Source organism: Sapajus apella, unplaced genomic scaffold (assembly GCF_009761245.1).
Source record: "Sapajus apella isolate SASKATOON/1434 unplaced genomic scaffold, GSC_monkey_1.0 scaffold94, whole genome shotgun sequence".
In the NCBI taxonomy this organism is placed as follows: Eukaryota; Metazoa; Chordata; class Mammalia; order Primates; family Cebidae; genus Sapajus; species Sapajus apella.
The window spans coordinates 360045-380707 of NW_022437034.1; the positions used below are offsets into that span (position 1 = coordinate 360045).

The 20663-nt window shown below is 42.6% G+C and overlaps 1 protein-coding gene across 1 annotated transcript in view; it reads left to right on the forward strand.

The window, feature by feature from the left end:
• Window positions 1–1217: 1217 nt before the first annotated feature.
• The window catches only part of DDX21 (DExD-box helicase 21), a 30747-nt gene continuing 11301 nt past the window's right edge, over window positions 1218–20663 (forward strand). Inside the window, exons 1-9 of the mRNA XM_032256168.1 lie at window positions 1218–1838; window positions 5203–5646; window positions 7587–7662; window positions 9689–9867; window positions 12283–12400; window positions 13921–14106; window positions 16568–16713; window positions 17490–17639; window positions 18944–19105. Coding sequence (XP_032112059.1) covers window positions 1752–1838; window positions 5203–5646; window positions 7587–7662; window positions 9689–9867; window positions 12283–12400; window positions 13921–14106; window positions 16568–16713; window positions 17490–17639; window positions 18944–19105 — 1548 coding nt within the window. The 5' untranslated portion in view covers window positions 1218–1751. The remainder of the gene's footprint in view (window positions 1839–5202; window positions 5647–7586; window positions 7663–9688; window positions 9868–12282; window positions 12401–13920; window positions 14107–16567; window positions 16714–17489; window positions 17640–18943; window positions 19106–20663) is intronic.

Here is a 20663-nt window from a genome sequence, read left to right on the forward strand (position 1 = left end):
TGTTTTCAAACTCTTGTGAAACACTAAGTTTTAATAGTTCTCATTGATTGTGCTCTATGTGCTAGGCACTGCCAGACCGTTTTCTGCCATTATCTTGTTTAATTTTCTCAACCAATGAAGTAGGTTTTGTTATCCTCATTTTGTACAAAGGAATCCTGGGTTCAGATTAGGTAATGTGTCCAAAAATCAGGGCAGGCTGGGTATGGTGGCTCATATCTGTAATCCCAGTACTTTGGGAGGCTGAGGTGGAAAGATCACTTGAGTTTACGAGTTCAAAACCAGCCTGGGCAACATGGCGGAACTGCATCTCTACAAAAAAATTTAAATTAGCCAGGCATGGTGGCACATGCCTGTGTCCCATCTACTCCGGAGGCTGAGGTGGGAGACTTGTTTGAGTCTGGGAGGTCAAGGCTGCAATGAGCTGTAATCATGCCATTGCATTCCACTGGAGCCTGGAGAACAGAGGGAGAACCTGTCTCAGAAAAATAGACTCAGCACGGTGGCTCATGCCTATAATCCCAGCACTTTAGAAGGCTGAGGTGGGCGGGTAGATCACCTGAAGTCACGAGTTCAAGACCAGCCTGGCCAACATGGTGAAACCCAGTTCTCTAGTAATAATACAAAAACTAGCCAGGCGTTGTACTAATAATACAAATATTAGCCAGACGTTGTAGCACACGCCTGTAATCTCAGCTACTTGGGAGAATCGCCGGAGACAGAGGTTGCAGTGAGCTGAGATCGCGCCACTGCACTCCCCCCAACCTGGGCGACACAGCAAGACTCTGCCTCAAAAAAAAAAAAAAAAATCTAAGCAAATAAAGGCAGATTTTCAATGTCACATATGATTCTATGATTCTAACCCATTTTTGAAATTTGTTTTTTCATATATATATATATATATATATATATATAAGACATAGGGGTTTTGCTTGAAAACCAGGCTGGTTTTTAAGGAGGCTGAGTCAGGAGATTCGCTTGAACCTGGGAGGCGGAGGTTGCAGTGAGCCCAGGTCATGCAGTGGCACTCAAGTCTCTGTCTCAAAGAAACCCCACAATCCATCCCCTCCCTCCCTCCTTCCCTCCTTCCTCTCTCTCGCGAGTCTATAAAGCTTCCTGGGGAAGAAAAAAAAAGAAAAAAAAAAAAAAAAAGCTTCCTGGGGATAAGGCTTTTGTGTTTGCTAGTGAATCCTGCCTTGCAGTCTCCTACCTGACACTGAACGCTCGCAAGATGTTTGAGTGCACGCATGAATGAACGACCAGATCCGACTGAATTCTTTTTTTCTCTTCAGAGTCTGCCTGCAGTTTCAGAGTCGACGTTTCCAAAAGATGATTAAGAACACACATCTGGCGTCTGTACGTGCAAACTCGAGCAATAAAGTACTGAAGATGCGCCACCCAAAAGCAACTAGAAGCCTTCATTTATCAGACTGCCGCTAGGGAAAATCTGGCCACTGTTGGGGAATACAAAGCTAACCTTTTTGGTTCCTTGTGGTTCTACCGTTCTTTGGTCTAAAAGGAACCACCTTCTAGACCAAGGGCCACAAGTGGTCAATTCACTAAATCCAGCCACAGTCAGAGGCCGCTGCTTTGAATTCGTCACGCGGAGAGCACACTTCCCTTTGCTCCTTGCTTCCGCCGGAAGTGCCTTGTTACGGGAAGTGACGAGAGCTGGGTGGGCGCAGGGGACGGAACTATCTCTTCCTCTCCACGCGGTTAAGGATACCGGTCGGCCTGGGCAATCTGTGCTGAAGATGCCCGGAAAACTCCGTAGTGACGCTGCTTTGGAGTCGGACACCGCAGTGAAAAAAGTGGAGACAATGCGAAAGCAAACCGAGAAGGTGAAACGGAGGGACCTGGGGCAAGGAGGGATGTTGAGTGGAGCGGAGCCCCGGGGTACAGGAGAAGTGCCTGCGCTGGGATTGTGGGAGCGCGCGGCGGGGAACAGCGAGTCCAGAGACCTGGCGTGGGTCTTAGCGGATGGTCGCCCAGGAGTGGTCGGCTCCTCGGGCAGAGGGCGCGTCGTCGACCTGACCGAGCCAGGTTCGCCGTGCACTGACCTCTTCCTCTGAGCTTTTAGGCATCCACATGTCCTAGGAACTCTGGTAGAGAGGCCCTATCGGAGCTCGAGAGAAGGCCGGTGTCCCACGTGGTCCGTCCCCGGCGACTGGGCGCGCCTCACACAGTGCGCAGAGTTTGACATTCAGTCAGGCTCCACGTTATTGACTAAGATTTAACTCCCGGGCGTGAGCGTGCGCGAAGGGAATTACAAGTCAAGTCATAGTTGGAACTAGAGCTTTAAAGTAGACTGGAGACATCATAACCTCATCTGTGCACATGGGCGGCGTCTTTATTGCCTTTTTTTTTTGTCGGGGGAGACAGAGGCTGAAGTGCGGTCTCGCGATCTCGGCTCACTGCCACCTCTGCCTCCCGGCTTCAAGCAATTGTCTCAGCCTCCGGAGTAGCTGGGATTACAGGTGCGAGCCACCACGCCTGGCTAATTTTTGTATTTTTAGTAGAGACGGAGTTTCTCCATGTTGGTCAGGCTGGTCTCCAACTCCTGCCCTCGTGATCCACCCGGCTCGGCCTCCCAAAGTGCCAGGATTACAGGCTTGAGCCACTGCGCCCGGCCTTTAGTAACTTTTTTAACTTTAGTAAGGGAAGTACAGTTTGTTTTCCGGTAAGCCGACCTGAGAAGATGATGTAGTTCAGTTCTCAGTATTATATTGACTAGACTCCCCATGGAAATGTAAAGGCATATGTTGCAGTGCTAAGTGTACATTATTTTTTTATATAAGCCAGCAGTGTGCAGTAGTCTTAACCTTGACAGCCATTTGCTGCTTTGCTGTTGGCTTTCTAGTGATTTAACTTGTGACTGAGTCTCTGTTCTGAGATAAAGTCAATAGGAACAGATTGTCCTTGAACTTACATTGTACACTACTTGTTGATTAACTTTCCTTGTTGATTTCTCTGTCTTTCGATGTGGAGCTCTTAAAATAGCAATATTTTAGAATTGTAATAAGCTGCAGCAGATTTGTACTCAGGTGCAAGAAGGTCAGTGTGTTCAATTTGGCATGCTCAAATCCAGAGGTACATGACCAAACTCTGTTACATTCCAAAAGAGACCACCAAGATGAGAAACTCAGTCTTAATTTGGTGAAACCAAGGGATGAAAAAGAATGAAATTTTGGAAGGAGACTAGGTTGTTTTTCATTGGCAAGGAGATTATTCTTTTTTTTTTTTTTTAAGACGGGGTTTCACCATGTTGGTCAGGCTGGTCTTGAACTCCCGACCTCAGGTAATCCGCCCGCCTTGGCCTCCAAAGTGCTTGGATTGCAGGTGTGAGCCACCAAGCCTGGCCTTGGAGATTATTCTTAATCTTTGAGAACAGACCAGGCCTGAAGTTTCGGGGAGGCAGATTTCAGTGTAATATGTACTTCCAAGATTGTTCTGGAGCTCTGCCAGAGCAGGCTTCTAAGGAGGCTACAACACGTGTCTTCAGTAGTATGAAAAGGTGTAGAGGCTCAGAAAGTTCAAATAGGAGCCATAGTCATTTATCTTCCTTGGTTCTGAGATGTCGCTCCTTCCATTTTCTTGTAACTTATTTATTTTAAATTAAGTACATCTTTTTTACACAGGGGTGATAGACTGAGTTTTTATAGCTTTTTGGTTCATAAAGTATCTCTTATTTTTTGTAGAGACAGAGTTTTACTCTGTCACCCAAGCTAGAGTGCAGTGGCATGATTATGGGTAACTGCAACCTTGAATTCCTGGGCTCAAGCAATTCTCCCACCTCAGCCTCCAAAGTAGCTAGTAGTATAGGTGTGTGCCACTATGCCTGGCTAATTTTTAAATTTTTTGTAGAGACAGGGTCTTGCTATATTGCCCATTCTTGTCTGGCACTTCCGGCCTCAAGCAATCCTCCTGCCGTGGCCTCCCAAAGTGCTGTGGTTACAGGGGTGAACCATTGTACCTGGCCCTAAACTGTCTTTATATAAATTCATTTGCTCTTGTGAGATAGGCAAAGTGCAGAATTCCTGTTTTGGAGTTAGAGGCTGCAGTGAGCTATGATCACACCTCTACCACAACCTGGGTGAAAAAGAGAACTTGTCTCTTAAAAACAAAAAAATCCCTGTTGTTTTACCTGGGATTTTAGCAGGAAGAAAGAAAAGTAACCTGTTTAACACATCATCAATCTGTAGACATACATGACCTTATTCTATTGGAATTGAATTTGGACTTTCTGTTTTGAGTTTGGAGTCTGTTGGAGTATCCCATGAGCTTATCCAAATCCCTTATGAAAATCTGGTTTACAGCTGGGCGCGGTGGCTCATGCCTGTAATCCCAGCAGTTTGGGAGGCTGTGGCCGGCAGATCACCTGAGGTTGGGAGTTGGAGACCAGCCTGATCAACATGGAGAAACCCTGTCTCTACTAAAAATACAAAATTAGCTGGGCATGGTGGCACATGCCTGTAATCCCAGCTACTTGGGAGGCTGAGGCAGGAGAATCACTTGAACCTACAAAGTGGAGGTTGCAGTGAGCTGAGCTTGCACCATTGCACTCCACCCTGGGCAACAAGAGCAAAACCTCGTCTCAAAAAAAAAAAAAAGAAAGTCTGGTTTATAGGCCAAGCGCCAAGTGCAGTGGCTCATGTAATCCTAGCAGTTTGGGAGACTGAGGTGGGTGGATTGCCTGAGCTCAGGAGTTCGAGACCAGCCTGGGCAACATGGCAAAACTCTGCCTCTACTAAAAATATAAAAATTACCAGGGTGTGATGGTCCACAGTTGAGAGACTGAGGCAGGAGAATCTCTTGAAACCGGGAGGTGGAGGTTTCAATGAGCTGAGGTTGTGCCACTTCACTCCAGCCTGTGTGACAGAGTGAGACTGTCTCAAAGCAAAAAGGAAAATCTTTTACAACTGTTTGACCCACATGAGTTGAATAGTTTCTAAGGGGCACCCTTCGTTTTCCAAGATAGTGAAACTATTGATGCATACCTGTCTCTATAGTTAAGAAGTAATACTAGGAAAAAGCTTACTGTTTTGATTTTTACCTTATCACAGTGTGAAAGTACAAATGTCAAAATGCCCCCAAAATTGTATTTTTCAAAGTTGAAAATGATCTTGAAATAATCCAGAATTGATAAATCATGCAAATGTATAAATGCCTTATTCGTGTTTGTATTTTCCTTATGAATTTTTTTAGAAAGAGAAAAAAGAGAAGCCAAAATCTAATAAGATTGAAGAGATAGCAGAAGAGGAAGAAACTCTTTCCCCCAAAGCTAAAAAAGTTAAAAAGAAAGCAGAGCCTTCTGAAGTTGACATGAATTCTCCTAAATCCAAAAAGGCAAAAAAGAAAGAGGAACCATCTCAAGATGACATTTGTCCTAAAACCAAAAGTTTGGGAAAGAAAAAGGAGCCCACTGAAAAGAAAGCTGTTTCTTCTAAAACCAAAAAAGTGATAAAAAATGAGGAGCCTTCTGAGGAAGAAATAGATGCTCCTAAGCCCAAGAAGATGAAGAAAGAAAAGGAAATGAATGGAGAAACTGGAGAGAAAAGCCTCAAACTGAAGAATGGATTTCCTCATTCTGAACATGACTGTAACCCCAATGAAGCTGCCAGTGAAGAAAGTAACAGTGAGATAGAGCAGGTAAATTTGGACTTCATCGGGTGGAAGATACCTTTCATTGTTGCTTCAGATAAATAAGTAGGTAACTGCTGTGTGTACTCTTTAATAGTAGGAAAAAATGTGATGTGTCAGCACTTCGTGGGTTGGGGGATACCTTAGGCTGAGTGAGACTTCATCTTAAAAATTAGCATAGGACTGGGCATGGTGGCTCACTCCTATAATCCCAGCACTTTGGGAGGCTGAGGTGGGTAGATCACCTTAGGTCCAGAGTTTGAGACCAGCCTGGCCAACAGTGGTGAAACACCATCCCTACTGAAAATACAAAAATTAGCCAGGAGTGGTGATGCACGCCCATGATCTGAGCTAAGACAGAGTATTCTGTCTTTTTTGAGATGGAGGACATGTTGGAGTGCAATGGTGTGATCTCAGCTCATTGCAACCTCTGCTTCTGGGTTCAAGCAATTCTACCTCAGCCTCCCCAGTAGCTCGGATTGCAGGCATTTGCCAACATGCCTGGGTAATTTTTTGTATTTTTAATGGAGGCCGGGTTTCACCATATTGGCCAGGCTGGTCTCGAACTCCCAACCTCAGATGGTCTGCCCACCTTGGCCTTCCAAAGTGCTGGGACCACAGGTGTGAGCCATTGTGCCCAGCGGACTCTGTCTTAAAAAAAAAAAGTGTCAGAATACCTCCTTTTCAAATAAGCAGATAGTCTTTAAGCTTAGGGAGAGTCTTGGTCTGCTTATTTGCAAGTCAGTCATCAACAGAAGAGATACAGTTGTGCAAATGGGCCCTAGTTTCCCTCTGAGGAGTTTAACCAAATAAATAATAAATAATAATTAATTGGAATCCCTGAAAAGGTTGATTGCAGAAGTATTTTTGGTTAGGCCATTAATCAATCATCCTGAAGTTGAACAGAATGATAAAATGTCTGTCCAGAACCTTATTCTATTACCTTTCAGAAACTCAGTCATGAAAGAAAAATACTAGTTGTATTAAAAAAAAAATTTTTTTAGACATGGGATCTTGCTGTGTGGCCCAGGCTGGTCTAAAACTTCTGGCCTCAAGCGATAATCTCACCTCACCTAACCTCCTGAGTAGCTGGGATTACAGGCACAAGCCAACACACCCAGCTGAAAAATACTAATTCTAATACATTTCCTTTTTGCTGTAGATTATGGTCAACATTTGTAATTTTTTTTTCCTGATTATAAAAAATATGTGATCCAGAGAAAACAGAAAGTATAGACATTTTGCAAAAAGAAATGCTTCCTGGAATTTCATCATTTAGTAAATATTAATACCTGTACTTTTCAAGTGCAGAATTAATCTTGTTAATTTTTGGTGTTTCCTTTTAGTACTTTTAATATATGCATCTATTATTTTTAATTAGATTAGGATTGTACAGTGCAATCTTATATCTTGACTTTTCTGTTTCTATCTAAGCATTTTCCTCATTAAGTATGTTTCATGGTTACATAATCCTTCTTATAAATGTCTTGAAATCTACTTATGACTTTTATTAAGCATTCAGATTTCTTACTATCAAATAATGCCAAAGTAACTGCTACTTCATAAACGTTTGCTCGTTTTCTATGGGTGTGCATACAAGAGATGCTGCTTTGGAAGAGAGCTAATGACGTTTTCAACAGTATAGTGTTGGTTATGGTTATGGAGTAGCTCTTAGTTGAGACTGAATCTGCTTTTACTAGTCACACATAATATACCCAGTATATATTTGCCTCAGATTTTTCTTTTGTTAAGGTTTTATAGATTAAGACAATGTTTCCTTTTCAGATTTTGATTTACCTGTTAAGGTTTTTGTGCCTTTTGGTTGATTTTTAAACTGATGTGCTTAGAATTGCTTTAGGATAGCTTGTTTTGTCCCTTTCTCAGAAGATTCTCTGTATTAATTTGTGTAAGTAATTATTTATTTCTTTCTGTGGCCCTTTACTTGATAGGAAATACCTGTGGAACAAAAAGAAGGTGCTTTCTCTAATTTTCCCATATCTGAAGAAACTATTAAGCTTCTCAAAGGTAATATTCTTGGAAATATTGTATGATGTTAGAACTTTTTTTTTTTTTTTTGAGATGGAATCTTGCTCTGTTGCCAGGCTGGAGTGCAGTGGTGTCATCTTGGCTCACTGCTACCTTCACCCTCTGGGTTCAAGTGATTCTCTTGCCTCAGCCTCCCCAGTAGCTGCGACTATAGGTGCACCACCATGCTCAGCTAATTATTATTATTATTATTTTTTTTTTTGAGAAGGAGTCTTGCCCTGTCACGAAGGCTGGAGTGCAGTGGTACAATCTTGGCTCACTGTGACCTCTTCCTCCCCAGTGTAAGCAATCCTCCTGCCTCAGCCTCCCAAGTAGCCGAGACTACAAGCACCTGCCACCACGCCTGGCTAATTTTTTGTATTTTTAGTAGAGACAGGGTTTCACCATGTTAACCAGGATGGTCTCCATTTTCTGACCTTGTGATCTGCCCACCTCGGCCTCCCAAAGTGCTGGGATTACCGGCATGAGCCACCATGCCTGGCCTAATTTTTCTATTTTTAGTAGAGATAGGGTTTCATCATATTGGCCAGAATGGTCTTGATCTCTTGACCTCATGATCTGCTCGTCTCAGCCTTCCAAAGTGCTGAGATTACAGGTGTGATTCACTGTGTCCGGCCAAATGTATTATTTTAACAGGAAGCACTCCACTGTTTTTGTTAAGATGAACCCAGGGTGTATTCCTATTGTAGGGTGATATATGCAATCATATAATGAAGTATGCCTATATATTCAGTATAGTGCTGTAGTAGTAATAGTCCTTCATGCCTCTTAAATAAGTGGTTAAAACTTCCTCAGGCCCCCTCTGGTGGCTCACACCTGTAATTGATTGAGGCCAGGAGTTTGAGATCTGCCTGGGCAACATAGCAAGAACCTGTCCCTACAAAAAGTTTAAAAATTAGCCAGGCACATAGTGACACACATCTATAGTCTTAGCTACTCCAGACGCTGAGGAAGGAGGATCACTTGAGCCTGGGAGTTCATGGCTGTAGTGAACTGTGATCACACCACTGCACACCAGCCTAGGTGACAGAATGAAACCGTTTTAAAAAAAAAAAGTGTTTAAGGCCGGGCGCGGTGGCTCAAGCCTGTAATCCCAGCACTGTGGGAGGCCGAGGCGGGTGGATCACGAGGTCAAGAGATCGAGACCATCCTGGTCAACATGGTGAAACCCCGTCTCTACTAAAAATACAAAAAATTAGCTGGGCATGGTGGTGCGTGCCTGTAATCCAGTGACTCAGGAGGCAGGGGCAGGCGAATTGCCTGAACCCGGGAGACGGAGGTTGCGGTGAGCCGAGATCGCGCCATTGCACTCCAGCCTGGGTAACAACAGGGAAACTCCATCTCAAAAAAAAAAAAAAAAAAAAAAAGTGTTTAATACAGTATGTATTCAGAAGTATAATGACTAATGGTGCTGGTGAAATGAAGCAATCATATGATGCCATGTTAATGTTTTGTTTCTCTCTTTCACTTCTGAGGCATCTCTAGGTTAATGATGCCAGCCTGACCCAGAATTCAATTAATAATCTGCTTCTGAGCTAGCTGATTAGTCACAGTTGCTCAAGTAGGTGCTTTCTAAATTAGGAGCAGCACAGTTGGATTGCGAAGCACCAGATTTTCAGGCTTACGGATGAGACTTAAAATATTTACTATAATTGGTTGCTTTAAATTTTGTTGATATTTTTCAGTCAAGCAAATTTCTTATTATCAATATTTTTGAGGCAGGTATGATGGCTTGCACCTGTAATCCCAGCTGTCCATCAGGCTGAGGCAGGAGGATCACTTGAGCTCAGGAGTTTAAGGCTGCAAGTGAGTTATGATGACACCACTGTATTCCAGCCTGGGTCTTAAAATGTGTGTTTTTGAGCCTAACTTTGTAGCTGTTGACCAGAAGGTAGAATTCCTTAATTCTGCAGGACCAGAAGCATGAGTAGTATACTTCAATATGTGAGTATGGCTAATATTTTAAGAATTACAGTGTGAGATAACACAGTTAATTTGTTCACAGGCCGAGGAGTGTCCTTCCTATTTCCTATACAAGCAAAGACATTCCATCATGTTTACAGCGGGAAGGACTTAATTGCACAGGCGCGGACAGGAACTGGGAAGACATTCTCCTTTGCTATCCCTTTGATTGAGAAACTTCTTGGGGAACTGCAAGACAGGAAGAGAGGCCGTCCCCCTCAGGTAACTGTCTTAAATATAAGGGCTCTCAATCAGCACAGGAAAAAAATACTGCTTAGGCATTGATTGCATACCCTACTATTTTTTTTTTTTTTTTTTTTTTTGAGACGGAGCTTCACTCTTGTTACCCAGGCTGGAGTGCAATGGCGCGATCTCGGCTCACCGCAACCTCTGTCTCCTGGGTTCAAGCAATTCTCCTGCCTCAACCTCCTGAGTAGCTGGGATTATAGACACGCACCACCATGCCCAGCTAATTTTTTGTATTTTTAGTAGAGACGGGGTTTCACCATGTTGACCAGGATGGTCTCGATCTCTTGACCTCGTGATCCACCCGCCTCGGCCTCCCAAAGTGCTGGGATTACAGGCTTGAGCCACCGTGCGCGGCGTACCCTACTATTTTGTATTGAGTTCTTATTGTCACCCATTGTGTTTACTGTGGATCTTTATGTGAAAGTAATCCAGGATAATTCTTTTATGTTTAATAATTAAGATATACAGATCATTCTCTGCATATTTAAATATTGTAATCTTCCCCACGGTTTTGATTATCTATATTATTAATGCTCATCATATTTCCTTCAAACCATTAGATGTCCCTGGGACTCATAGCTTTGGTCAAGTGTCTGACCATTTTTGCCTAGATGGAGAAAGCATTTTTAGTAGAAAAGCATGAATGGAAGGCAGGGCAAGTCAGAGAGGTGAAAAGGCCAAGCCCCATATTAGGGTGAGTTCATCAAGCTCACTTCTAGAGAACTTGACATTTGACAAACTTTAACCTCTCTGAAATGACTGCGAATGCCCATGTTGTCACTTTGGCTGTGGGTTCTTGCAGTTGTCTTTCTGGCCTAACCTCACTTACTCACTGGTCTTCCAGTGTCCATGCTCCCCCTTGATTAATTTGTTTACTGTGGTGTCCCTAACATCTAGAATAGTGCCTGGTAAATAGTAGGTAGTCATTAAATATTTTTTAGATGAATGTATTACGTGTTCTTGAATCATATTTGTTTCATGCCATTCATTACCCTATTTTGAGGACGTCCTGTAGCTGTTTTTTTCTTTTTCTTTTTTTTTTTTTTTTTTGAGAAGGGGTTTTGCCCTTTTTTTCCCCAGGCTGGAGTGCAATGGCGCGATCTCGGCTCACCGCAACCTCCGCCTCCTGGGTTCAGGCAATTCTCCTGCCTCAGTCTCCTTAGTAGCTGGGATTACAGGCACGTGCCACCATGCCCAGCTAATTTTTTGTATTTTTAGTAGAGACGGGGTTTCACCATGTAGACCAGGATGGTCTCGATCTCTTGACCTCGTGATCCACCCGCCTCGGCCTCCCACAGTGCTGGGATTACAGGCTTGAGCCACCGCGCCCGGCCTTCTTTTTTTTTTTTTTGAGAAAGAGTCTCATGCTGTCACCCAGGCTGGAGTGCAGTGGTGCAATCTCCATTGACTGTAACCTCTGCCTCCCAGGTTCAAGCGATTCTCCTGCCTCAGCCTCCCGAATAGCTGGGATTACATGTGTGCACCACCATGCCCGGCTAATTTTTGTATTTTTAGTAAAGATGGGGTTTCACCATGTTGGCCAGGATGGTCTTGAACTCCTGACCTGAAGTGAGCCGCCCACCTTGCCCTCCCAAAGTGCTCAGACTGGTCATGAGCCACTGTACCTGGCCAGCAGTTTCACGTTATACGTCCTATTAGATCATACTCATACTTCTCTGGGATTCAAAGCCCCTTACGTTGTTGGCTCTACCTTACTTGCCTGAGTTTATTCTACTTCAAATTCTCTCTACTGTAGCGGTTAAAACTATAGGTTTTGGAGCCCAATTGCTTGAAGGCTCTGCTCCTTCTTAGCCTTTGGGATTTAGTCTAGTTATTTACCCTCTAATACCTAGCTCAAAAGGTTGTGAGAATTAAATCAGAATAATACATATAAAAAATTAATAGAATCTAAGCTCTATTAGACTAAAATATTAGCTAGTGTTATCGTCATCATCAGTGTTACCCCTTGTTCAAGTCGTTCTTTTCCTACAGTGCTGTTCTTTAAGGACTAGATTAAGAAATACTACACAGTGCCGGGCGCGGTGGCTCAAGCCTGTAATCCCAGCACTTTGGGAGGCCGAGGCGGGTGGATCACGAGGTCAAGAGATCGAGACCATCCTGGTCAACATGGTGAAACCCCGTCTCTACTAAAAATACAAAAAATTAGCTGGGCATGGTGGCGCGTGCCTGTAATCCCAGCTACTCAGGAGGCTGAGGCAGGAGAATTGCCTGAACCCAGGAGACGGAGGTTGCGGTGAGCCGAGATCGGGCCATTGCACTCCAGCCTGGGTAACAAGGGCGAAACACCTTCTAACTCCTTCTCAAAAAAAAAAAAAAAAAAAAGAAATACTACACAGTAATTTGAATTCAATTATTTTTCTTTATCAGGTACTGGTTCTTGCACCTACAAGAGAGTTGGCAAATCAAGTAAGCAAAGACTTCAGTGACATCACAAAAAAGCTGTCAGTGGCTTGTTTTTATGGTGGAACTCCCTATGGAGGTCAATGTGAGTACATTCAAAAATGAGGGAAGGATAATGCCACTCATTGCTGGCTGCTCTGATTGGATTTCTTTTAACCTTGACATCTGGCTTCTTTACTTGGGATAGTCGTTTATGGGGATTTTGCCATTGTCTCAATGTGGTCAAGAACATGATCCTGTATGATGATAGGCAAATCCTGTATGTGGTTCCTAGGACTTTTACCTATTTATATTTATCTAGGGGCTACAAAGGTAACTTAATTGAACCCAAAGACAGTTCATTTGGGCTCTAGGAAATAGGAAGTTAGAATTCAAGGTTACTCTTATCTGTCAGGACCTTGGGTCTGTCCCTCCTTCTGCATGGCAAACTTTTTTTCCTTGGGGCTCAAGGGCCATATGTTACAGTCACTGCTCTTGTATTTCATTACTTCCCAGTTCAAGGCCTTGGAGCTTTATTATGTAGAGCAGATGTATAAATTAGGAAGGGATTTAGGGAATTAAAAAATGTAATAGTTTTAGTACACAATCTTATGATGATTTCTTTCCAGCTTTGGCAGAATGAACATAGGGTTTGGCACCAGAAAGGCATGAATCTAGACTCTGCTCACAGAGTAGCTATTGTGTTCAGTAGCTTAATTTTTCTGTGCTTTAGTTTCCTCACCTATAGAAAAAGATGACTAAACCTACCCTGCAGGGATGTTGTGAGGATTGTGTTGGATAGTGTATGTAAAGTGCCTAGTATTATTCGTAGACCAGTGACACTCTATGAATAATACTAGGCACTTTACATACATTGTATTGAGTCTACAGCAGCTCAGTACAAAGCTAAATTAGTTACCATCTCATCCCAGTTGTATTTCATTTTTCCAAATGTCTTTGGAATATTTTCCCTTTCATTATGTCTCATCCTCTCTACACCTGTTTACTTTATAGAAAGTTCCTATTTCTGTAAGATTCTTATTTATACCAAGGAAGTAATTGCTGTTTGTTATTTTTTTTTTTCTCGAGACAGTCTTGCTCTGCCGCCCAGGCTGGAGTGCAGTGGTGTGATCTTGGCTCACTGCAACCTCCACGTCCTGGGTTCAAGCAGTTCTCCTGCCTCAGCCTCCTGAGTAGCTGGGACTACAGGCACGTGCCACCACACCTGGCTGATTTTTGTATTTGTAGTAGAGACGGGGTTTCACCATATTGGCTAGGCTGGTCTCGAACTCCTGAATTTCTGATCCGCCCGCCTCAGCCTCCCGAAGTGGTGGGATTACAGGTGTGAACCACCTTGCTTCGCCGGAAGTAATTTCTTTCCTGGTACTGTCATCCTCCAGTAGTGCATATTTCTTTTATGTTACTTTGTACACTAGACTGTCACTCTAATGTTTTTTCCACTAGATTAGGAGTGCCATAACTTTTATCATTACTACTTAGTTTATTACTTTGTACTTCTGCGTATTTAACAAATATTTTAAAATAACAATACAGTTAACTGTGGTACCCCAAACTGGTAAAGGGACTCACTAAAAACCCAGCAAATCTTGTCATTGTTTTTTATAGTTGAACGCATGAGGAATGGGATTGATATCTTGGTTGGGACACCAGGTCGTATCAAAGACCACATACAGAATGGCAAACTAGATCTCACCAAACTTAAGCATGTTGTCCTGGATGAAGTTGACCAGATGTTGGATATGGGATTTGCTGATCAAGTGGAAGAGATTTTAAGTGTGGCATACAAGAAAGGTAAACCACAAATTCAAGAAGCTGATAAAAAGGACCAAAGGAAGCGTGGTAACTAAATAGTTGTCTTCTTTTTTTTGAGATGAAGTCTCACTCTGTCACCCCAGGTGGAGTGGGCATGATCTCGGCTTACTGTAACCTCCGCCTCCCAGGTTCAAGTGATTCTCCTGTCTCAGCATTGCGAGTAGCTGGGATTATAGGCGCTCACCAATTTTTTTGTATTTTTAGTAGAGACGAGGTTTCACCATGTTGGCCAGGCTGGTCTTGAACTTCTGACCTCAACCCTCCTCAGCCTCCCAAAGTGGTGAAATTACAGGCGTCAGCTATCACGCCTGTTTTTTTTTCCTTTCTTTCTTTCTTTTTTTTTTCGAGGCAGAATCTCACTCTGTTGCCCAGCCTGGAGTCTGGTGACATAGTCTCGGCTCACTGTAACCTCTGTCTCCTGGGTTCAAGCGACTCTTGTGCCGTGGCCACCTGAGTAGCTGGGATTACAGGCACCTGCCACCACAGGCTAATTTTGTATTTTTAGCAGAGATGGGGTTTTGCTGTGTTGCCCATGCTGGTCTCAAACTCCGGGCCACAAGTGATCCTCCTGGCTTGCCCTCCCAAAGTGCTGGGTTTAGAGGCTTGAGCCACTACGCCTGGCCTAGTGACTGATTAGTTTTCTAAGAGATGAATAAAGCCTTGGGAAATCGGAAGGGGGCTTATTTTATCTAGAAACTTGGATTTTTTTGTTTCTTCATGTAATTACTCCTGGAATAAAGCTGGTGAGGAGAAGTCATGATTTATCAGATAACTACAATGGGGAAAACTTGGGAAAGTAAAAGAAGAAACATACCATCTTCTATCAGCCTTGATGTGGTCTGCTTTTGGTGTATTCCTAACATTTTGCATTTTATTGTGTATATGTGTTGGTTATATTCTGACTATATATATAAAAATTCAGCAAAAATAATGTATGAATTGGTTGACTATTATTTAATTCTACCATCTGCCTATTTTGATTTTTATTCAATATAAATAATTCTGTTTAGTCACTTTTATGCAGATAGCTTCTCACCATAATATCTGGAATTGGTATTGGTTCTTTTCCTTGTTTTGAGACAGGGTCTTGTTCTGTCACCCAGGCTCAAGTACAGTGGTGGGATCTTGGCTCATTGCAACCTTTGCTTCCCAGGTTCAAGCGATCCTCTGAATAGCTGGGACCATAGGCAGTCTGCCACCATGCCCAGCTAATTTTTCTGGGTTTTTTTTTTTTTTGAGACGGAGTTTCGCTCTTGTTACCCAGGCTGGAGTGCAATGGCGCGATCTCGGCTCACCGCAACCTCCGCCTCCTGGGTTCAGGCAATTCTCCTGCCTCAGCCTCCTGAGTAGCTGGGATTACAGGCACGCGCCACCATGCCCAGCTAATTTTTTGTAGTTTTAGTAGAGACGGGGTTTCACCATGTTGACCAGGATGGTCTTGATCTCTTGACCTTGTGATCCACCCGCCTCGGCCTCCCACAGTGCTGGGATTACAGGCTTGAGCCACCGCGCCCGGCAATTTTTCTGTTTTTTATGTAGAGATGGGATTTTACCATGCTGCCCAGGCTGGTCTCGAACTCCTGGGCTCAAGTGATCTCCCTCCCACCTTGGCTTCCCAAAGTGCTGGAATTACAGGTGTGAGCCATTGCAGCTACCCTTTTTAAAATTTTTAAGATAGGCTCTTACCCTGTCACTTAGGCTGGAATACAGTGGCACCATCGTAGCTCACTGCATCCCCAAACTCCTGAGCCTCAGCTTCCTGAGTACCTGGGACTATAGGTGTGTGCCACCATGCCTAGCTAATGTTTTTATTATTCATAGAGACAGGGTGTCACTATGCTTGCCCAGGCTTGTCTTGATTCCTGGCCTCAAGTGATCCTCCTGCCTCTATCTCTGAAAGCACTGGAATTACAGGAATAGCCTGGAATTGGTTCTTTAGAATAGATTTCCAGAGTGGAATTATTGAGTTTAAATGTGTAAATAGTACATGCTCCTCAGTATACATTGTAAAATTGTTCTGCAAAAGGGTTCTAGCACACTTCTATGTGGAATGTTTGAGGATGTGATGGCACTCTTAGGTATAAACAAACAAACACAAAATAGTAGCTGGACTCAATGATTGGACAAGAATTCTAAATTCATAAAATATTGAGAATATAAATCTTAGAATAGATTTTGTTTGTAATTCAAAAGCCTAATGGTCAGAAAACAAAATAGTTTTAAAGTACTTTCACTATTTTAAGGATCTTTTACATAAATTACCCAGCAGTATTCCTTTGCCTATTGGGAAACCTCTGTCTTCCAGTTTTGTGTCCTCTGTGCCTGACTTGGCCTCAGGTGCTGATGAACGTTGATGGACTGTGGAAGTACTAGGTTAGGTAGAATACTATGTAGGCTTGTTTGGATTATTCATACTGACTTTTTTTTCCCCTCCTCAAAGATTCTGAAGACAATCCCCAAACATTGCTTTTTTCTGCAACTTGCCCTCATTGGGTATTTAATGTTGCCAAGAAATACATGAAATCTACATATGAACAGGTGGACCTGATTGGTAAAAAGACTCAGAAAACAGCAATAACTGTGGAGGTAAATTATTTACTTAGTTGCCAGAATATAAAATTGTAGATATTTTTTCTTGTCTGTTAGTATTAAGACTGGCAAATAGTCTTTTCCAGGTAAATACTAAATCCATGTGAAATGCTAAGGAAAGATATTTCTATTTGAGCTGTATCTGATACCTGTGTTTTAAAAATTTTATCATTTGGTGGCCTGATTTCATTTCAGAATCATATGGAACTTAAATCTATCTGAATTATGTAAACATAAAATCACACTTAGAATTTAAACATTAGAGGGCAGCAGAGAAACCTAGTGCTTTGTGTTTAAGCTTAAAAGTGTTGAAGCTTAAAATTTCACCTTCAATTCTGCTACTTAGATGAATTAATTTCACTGAGGAACAGACCTGTACATTAACCTACTACAAATTGCATTTTTAAGTAAATGAAAGGGCAAAACATACAGAAACTTTTTGGTTATTTGGTTTCCTGTAGAAAGCTAGGGAAGGCATTTCCTTTCCCACATTTTCCTGGTTGTCAGAAAATAAAGAAGTTAGATGCTCTTTGGAGAAAGAGGAGAGGCTTTGGGAGATGGACAGATCTTGTTACTTTATGCTTTAATGGCTTATTTAGGTTTTTTCTTTCAGCAGTGGTGGCTGCAGATAACTCTTATCAGGCTTGAGTAGTTGTTTCCAGGAGCAAGACATTAGACCATTAGTGTTGTGCTCACTGGTTATTGTGTTGTGATTTTAGTTTCCAGCCAAGCTTTACTAAATAGATTTAGTTTTTTTCTTCTTCTCATATAAGCATCTGGCTATTAAGTGCCACTGGACTCAGAGGGCAGCAGTTATTGGGGATGTCATCCGAGTATATAGTGGTCATCAAGGACGTACTATCATCTTTTGTGAAACCAAGAAAGAAGCCCAGGAGCTGTCCCAGAATTCGGCTATAAAGCAGGTTGGTCCTTCCCCTTAATGCCAGCAAAGCTGGGGATATCAACAAATCTTCATTTTAGGCATATCTGTTCTTGGTCTGATTTTCATTTATTCAATGACTACCAGTTTATTTTAGTTTAGAAATGAGGCAGAGTTTTACTCTGTCACCCAGGCTGGAGTGCAGTGGTGCAATCTGGGCTCACTGCAGCCTCTGCCTCCTGGGTTCAAGTGATTCTCCCACCTCAGCCTCCTGAGTAGCTGGGATTACAGGTGGGCACCATCATGCCTGGTTAATTTTTATATTTTTAGTAGATAAGGGGTTTCACCATGTTGGCCAGACTAGTCTGAAACTCTTGACCTCAAATGATCCACCTGTCTCGGCCTCCCAAATTGCTGGGATTGTAGGCATGAGCCACTGTGCCTGGCCAACTTGTTTTTGAGACAGGGTCTCATTCCCTTTGCCTAGGCTGAAATGAACTGGTGTGACCATGGCTCACTGTAGCCTCACCTCCAGGTAGCATGCACCACCATACCTGCTAATTTTTTTTTCCTGGATGGTGTTTTATTATTGAGATATAATTCACGGGGCACATAACTTACCATTTTACAATGTACAGTTCAGTGGCTTTTAGCATAATGATGAGGTTGTGCCACAGTCACTACTATCTAATTGGGAAGACTTGTTTTCAGGTGTACATGTGAGGATGTGCAGGTCTATTACATAGGGAAACGTGTGCCATGGTGGTTTGTTGCATAGATAATCCCATAACCTAGGTATTAAGCCCAGCATTTATTAGTTATTCTATCTGATGCTCTTACCACCCACTTCCACTGGCTTTTTTTTTTTTTTTTTCTATATTTTTAGTAGAGACCAAGTCTTGCTGTGTTGCCCAGGCTGGTCTCAAACTCCAGGCCCAAACAATCTGCCTCTCTGGGCCTGCCAAAGTGTATGAGCCACTGCACCTGGCCTCACTTCTTTCAACTAATGGTTAGAGTGTACATGTTAGAGCTCACCTAATCTGTCATGGCATCTCATTGTACAAATGAGGAAAGGGTGGCTCAGACCTAAGTTTGCAATGATAATAGTTTTGATCGCTCTTGTCTGATATTCTCAACTTCAGTAAGTAAAGTTGGATACAGCTGGAATTGATGATTGCAGATTTGGAAATAATATTGAGGCTTATTCATTCAAGACACATTTTCCCCTTTGTAATATTTTCAACAGGCATATCGCCAAAATATGAATATGTTTTACAGGCCTAATTCATGATGAGAAAAAGCATTGTTGGATCTGGTGTTCTTAACGTCCATTTATTTATTTGGCAGGATGCCCAGTCATTGCATGGAGACATTCCACAGAAACAAAGGGAAATTACCCTGAAAGGATTTAGAAATGGTAGTTTTGGAGTTTTGGTGGCAACCAATGTCGCTGCACGTGGGTTAGACATCCCTGAGGTTGATTTGGTTATACAGAGCTCTCCACCAAAGGTATGTGTTTTATGCTTAGATTTTATTTTGTTTTGTTTCTTTGGGGTATTAAACAAATTGGAAATTGTATTATTTACTTGCATATCATTAGCATATTAATAACTATCTTTTGAGTGCTGGGATGCTAAGGGTGATTTTTATTTTTATTTTTATTTATTTATTTATTTTTTTGAGTCGGAGTTTCGCTCTTGTTACCCATGCTGGAGTGCAATGGCGCGATCTCGGCTCACTGCAACCTCTGCCTCCTGGGTTCAGGCAATTCTCCTGCCTCAGCCTCCTGAGTAGCTGGGATTACAGGCATGCGCCACCATGCCCAGCTAATTTTTTGTATTTTTAGTAGAGACGGGGTTTCACCGCGTTGACCAGGATGGTCTTGATCTCTTGACCTCGTGATCCACCCGCCTTGGCCTCCCAAAGTGCTGGGATTACAGGCGTGAGCCACCGCGCCCGGCAAGGGTGATTTTTATAATATACCTGTTATGAGACCCTCCCCTCAGAACTGACACTAGAATGAAGCACAGTCAGCGGACAGAGGTTCAAAAGGTGACTTTTGGGATGTTGTGATTTTTGAGCCAAACCTTGAAGATGGGTGGAAGGACTTAGATGGGATAGGGGTAAGTAAGATGGATAAATGCATGTGCCTATAGAACATGGGAGAGAAAGAGCCTGTAATTAACCTGTAGTTAGAGATACTTAGGTTTGTGAATTATAGAAACCTCTCAGGGAGGACCCAGAAGCATGGTTTACTTGATGTGGATAGTTCTTCAAGTAAGTAAAGGTTGTTCTAAAGGTGTTCCAGTCACTTCCAACATGAAGACCTCATAATCTCACCCAAACTGGCAAATCCCCATGCTTAAAGGTTGCTTACAACAATGGAGAAAAATACCTGAAGATTATGAATTCACCGCTTCTTAAAAAGGAAGTCCTATGAGTATGTGATATAAACATTGTTTCATGAGTCTTTAGACTTTTGAAGTTTTTGATACGGTAGCCACTAGCTGTTGAACACTTGAAATGTAGGTGATCTGAATTGATCCATGTACTGCAAGTGTAAAATACATACTGTACTTAACTTTTTATTAGGCAGTCTGGATTTTGAAGACTTATGAAAGAAAAAAAAAATTGCATTGGTACCCTGGTTTGTGTAGATCATATATTGAAATGATAAGACTTGGATATATTGACCGGCATGGTGGCTCATGCCTGTAATCCCAGCACTATGGGAGGCTGAGGTGACCAGATCACTCGAGGTCAGGAGTTCCAGACCAGCCTGGGCAACCTGGTGAAAACCTGTCTCTACTAAAAATACAAAAATTACCCAGGCCTGGTGTCAGGTGCCTGTCCTAGCTTCTCGGGAGGCTGAGGCAACAGAATCACTTGAACCTGGGAGATGGAATTTGCAGTGAGCCAAGATCATGCCTGCACTCCAGCCTGAGCGACAGAGTGAGACTCCGTCTCAAAAGAAAGAAAAAGACTTGGTATATTGAGTTAAAAATTAAACTTCTTAAAGAAATCTTTTCAGTGTGGCTACTGGAAGATTGAAAATTGGAATTATATA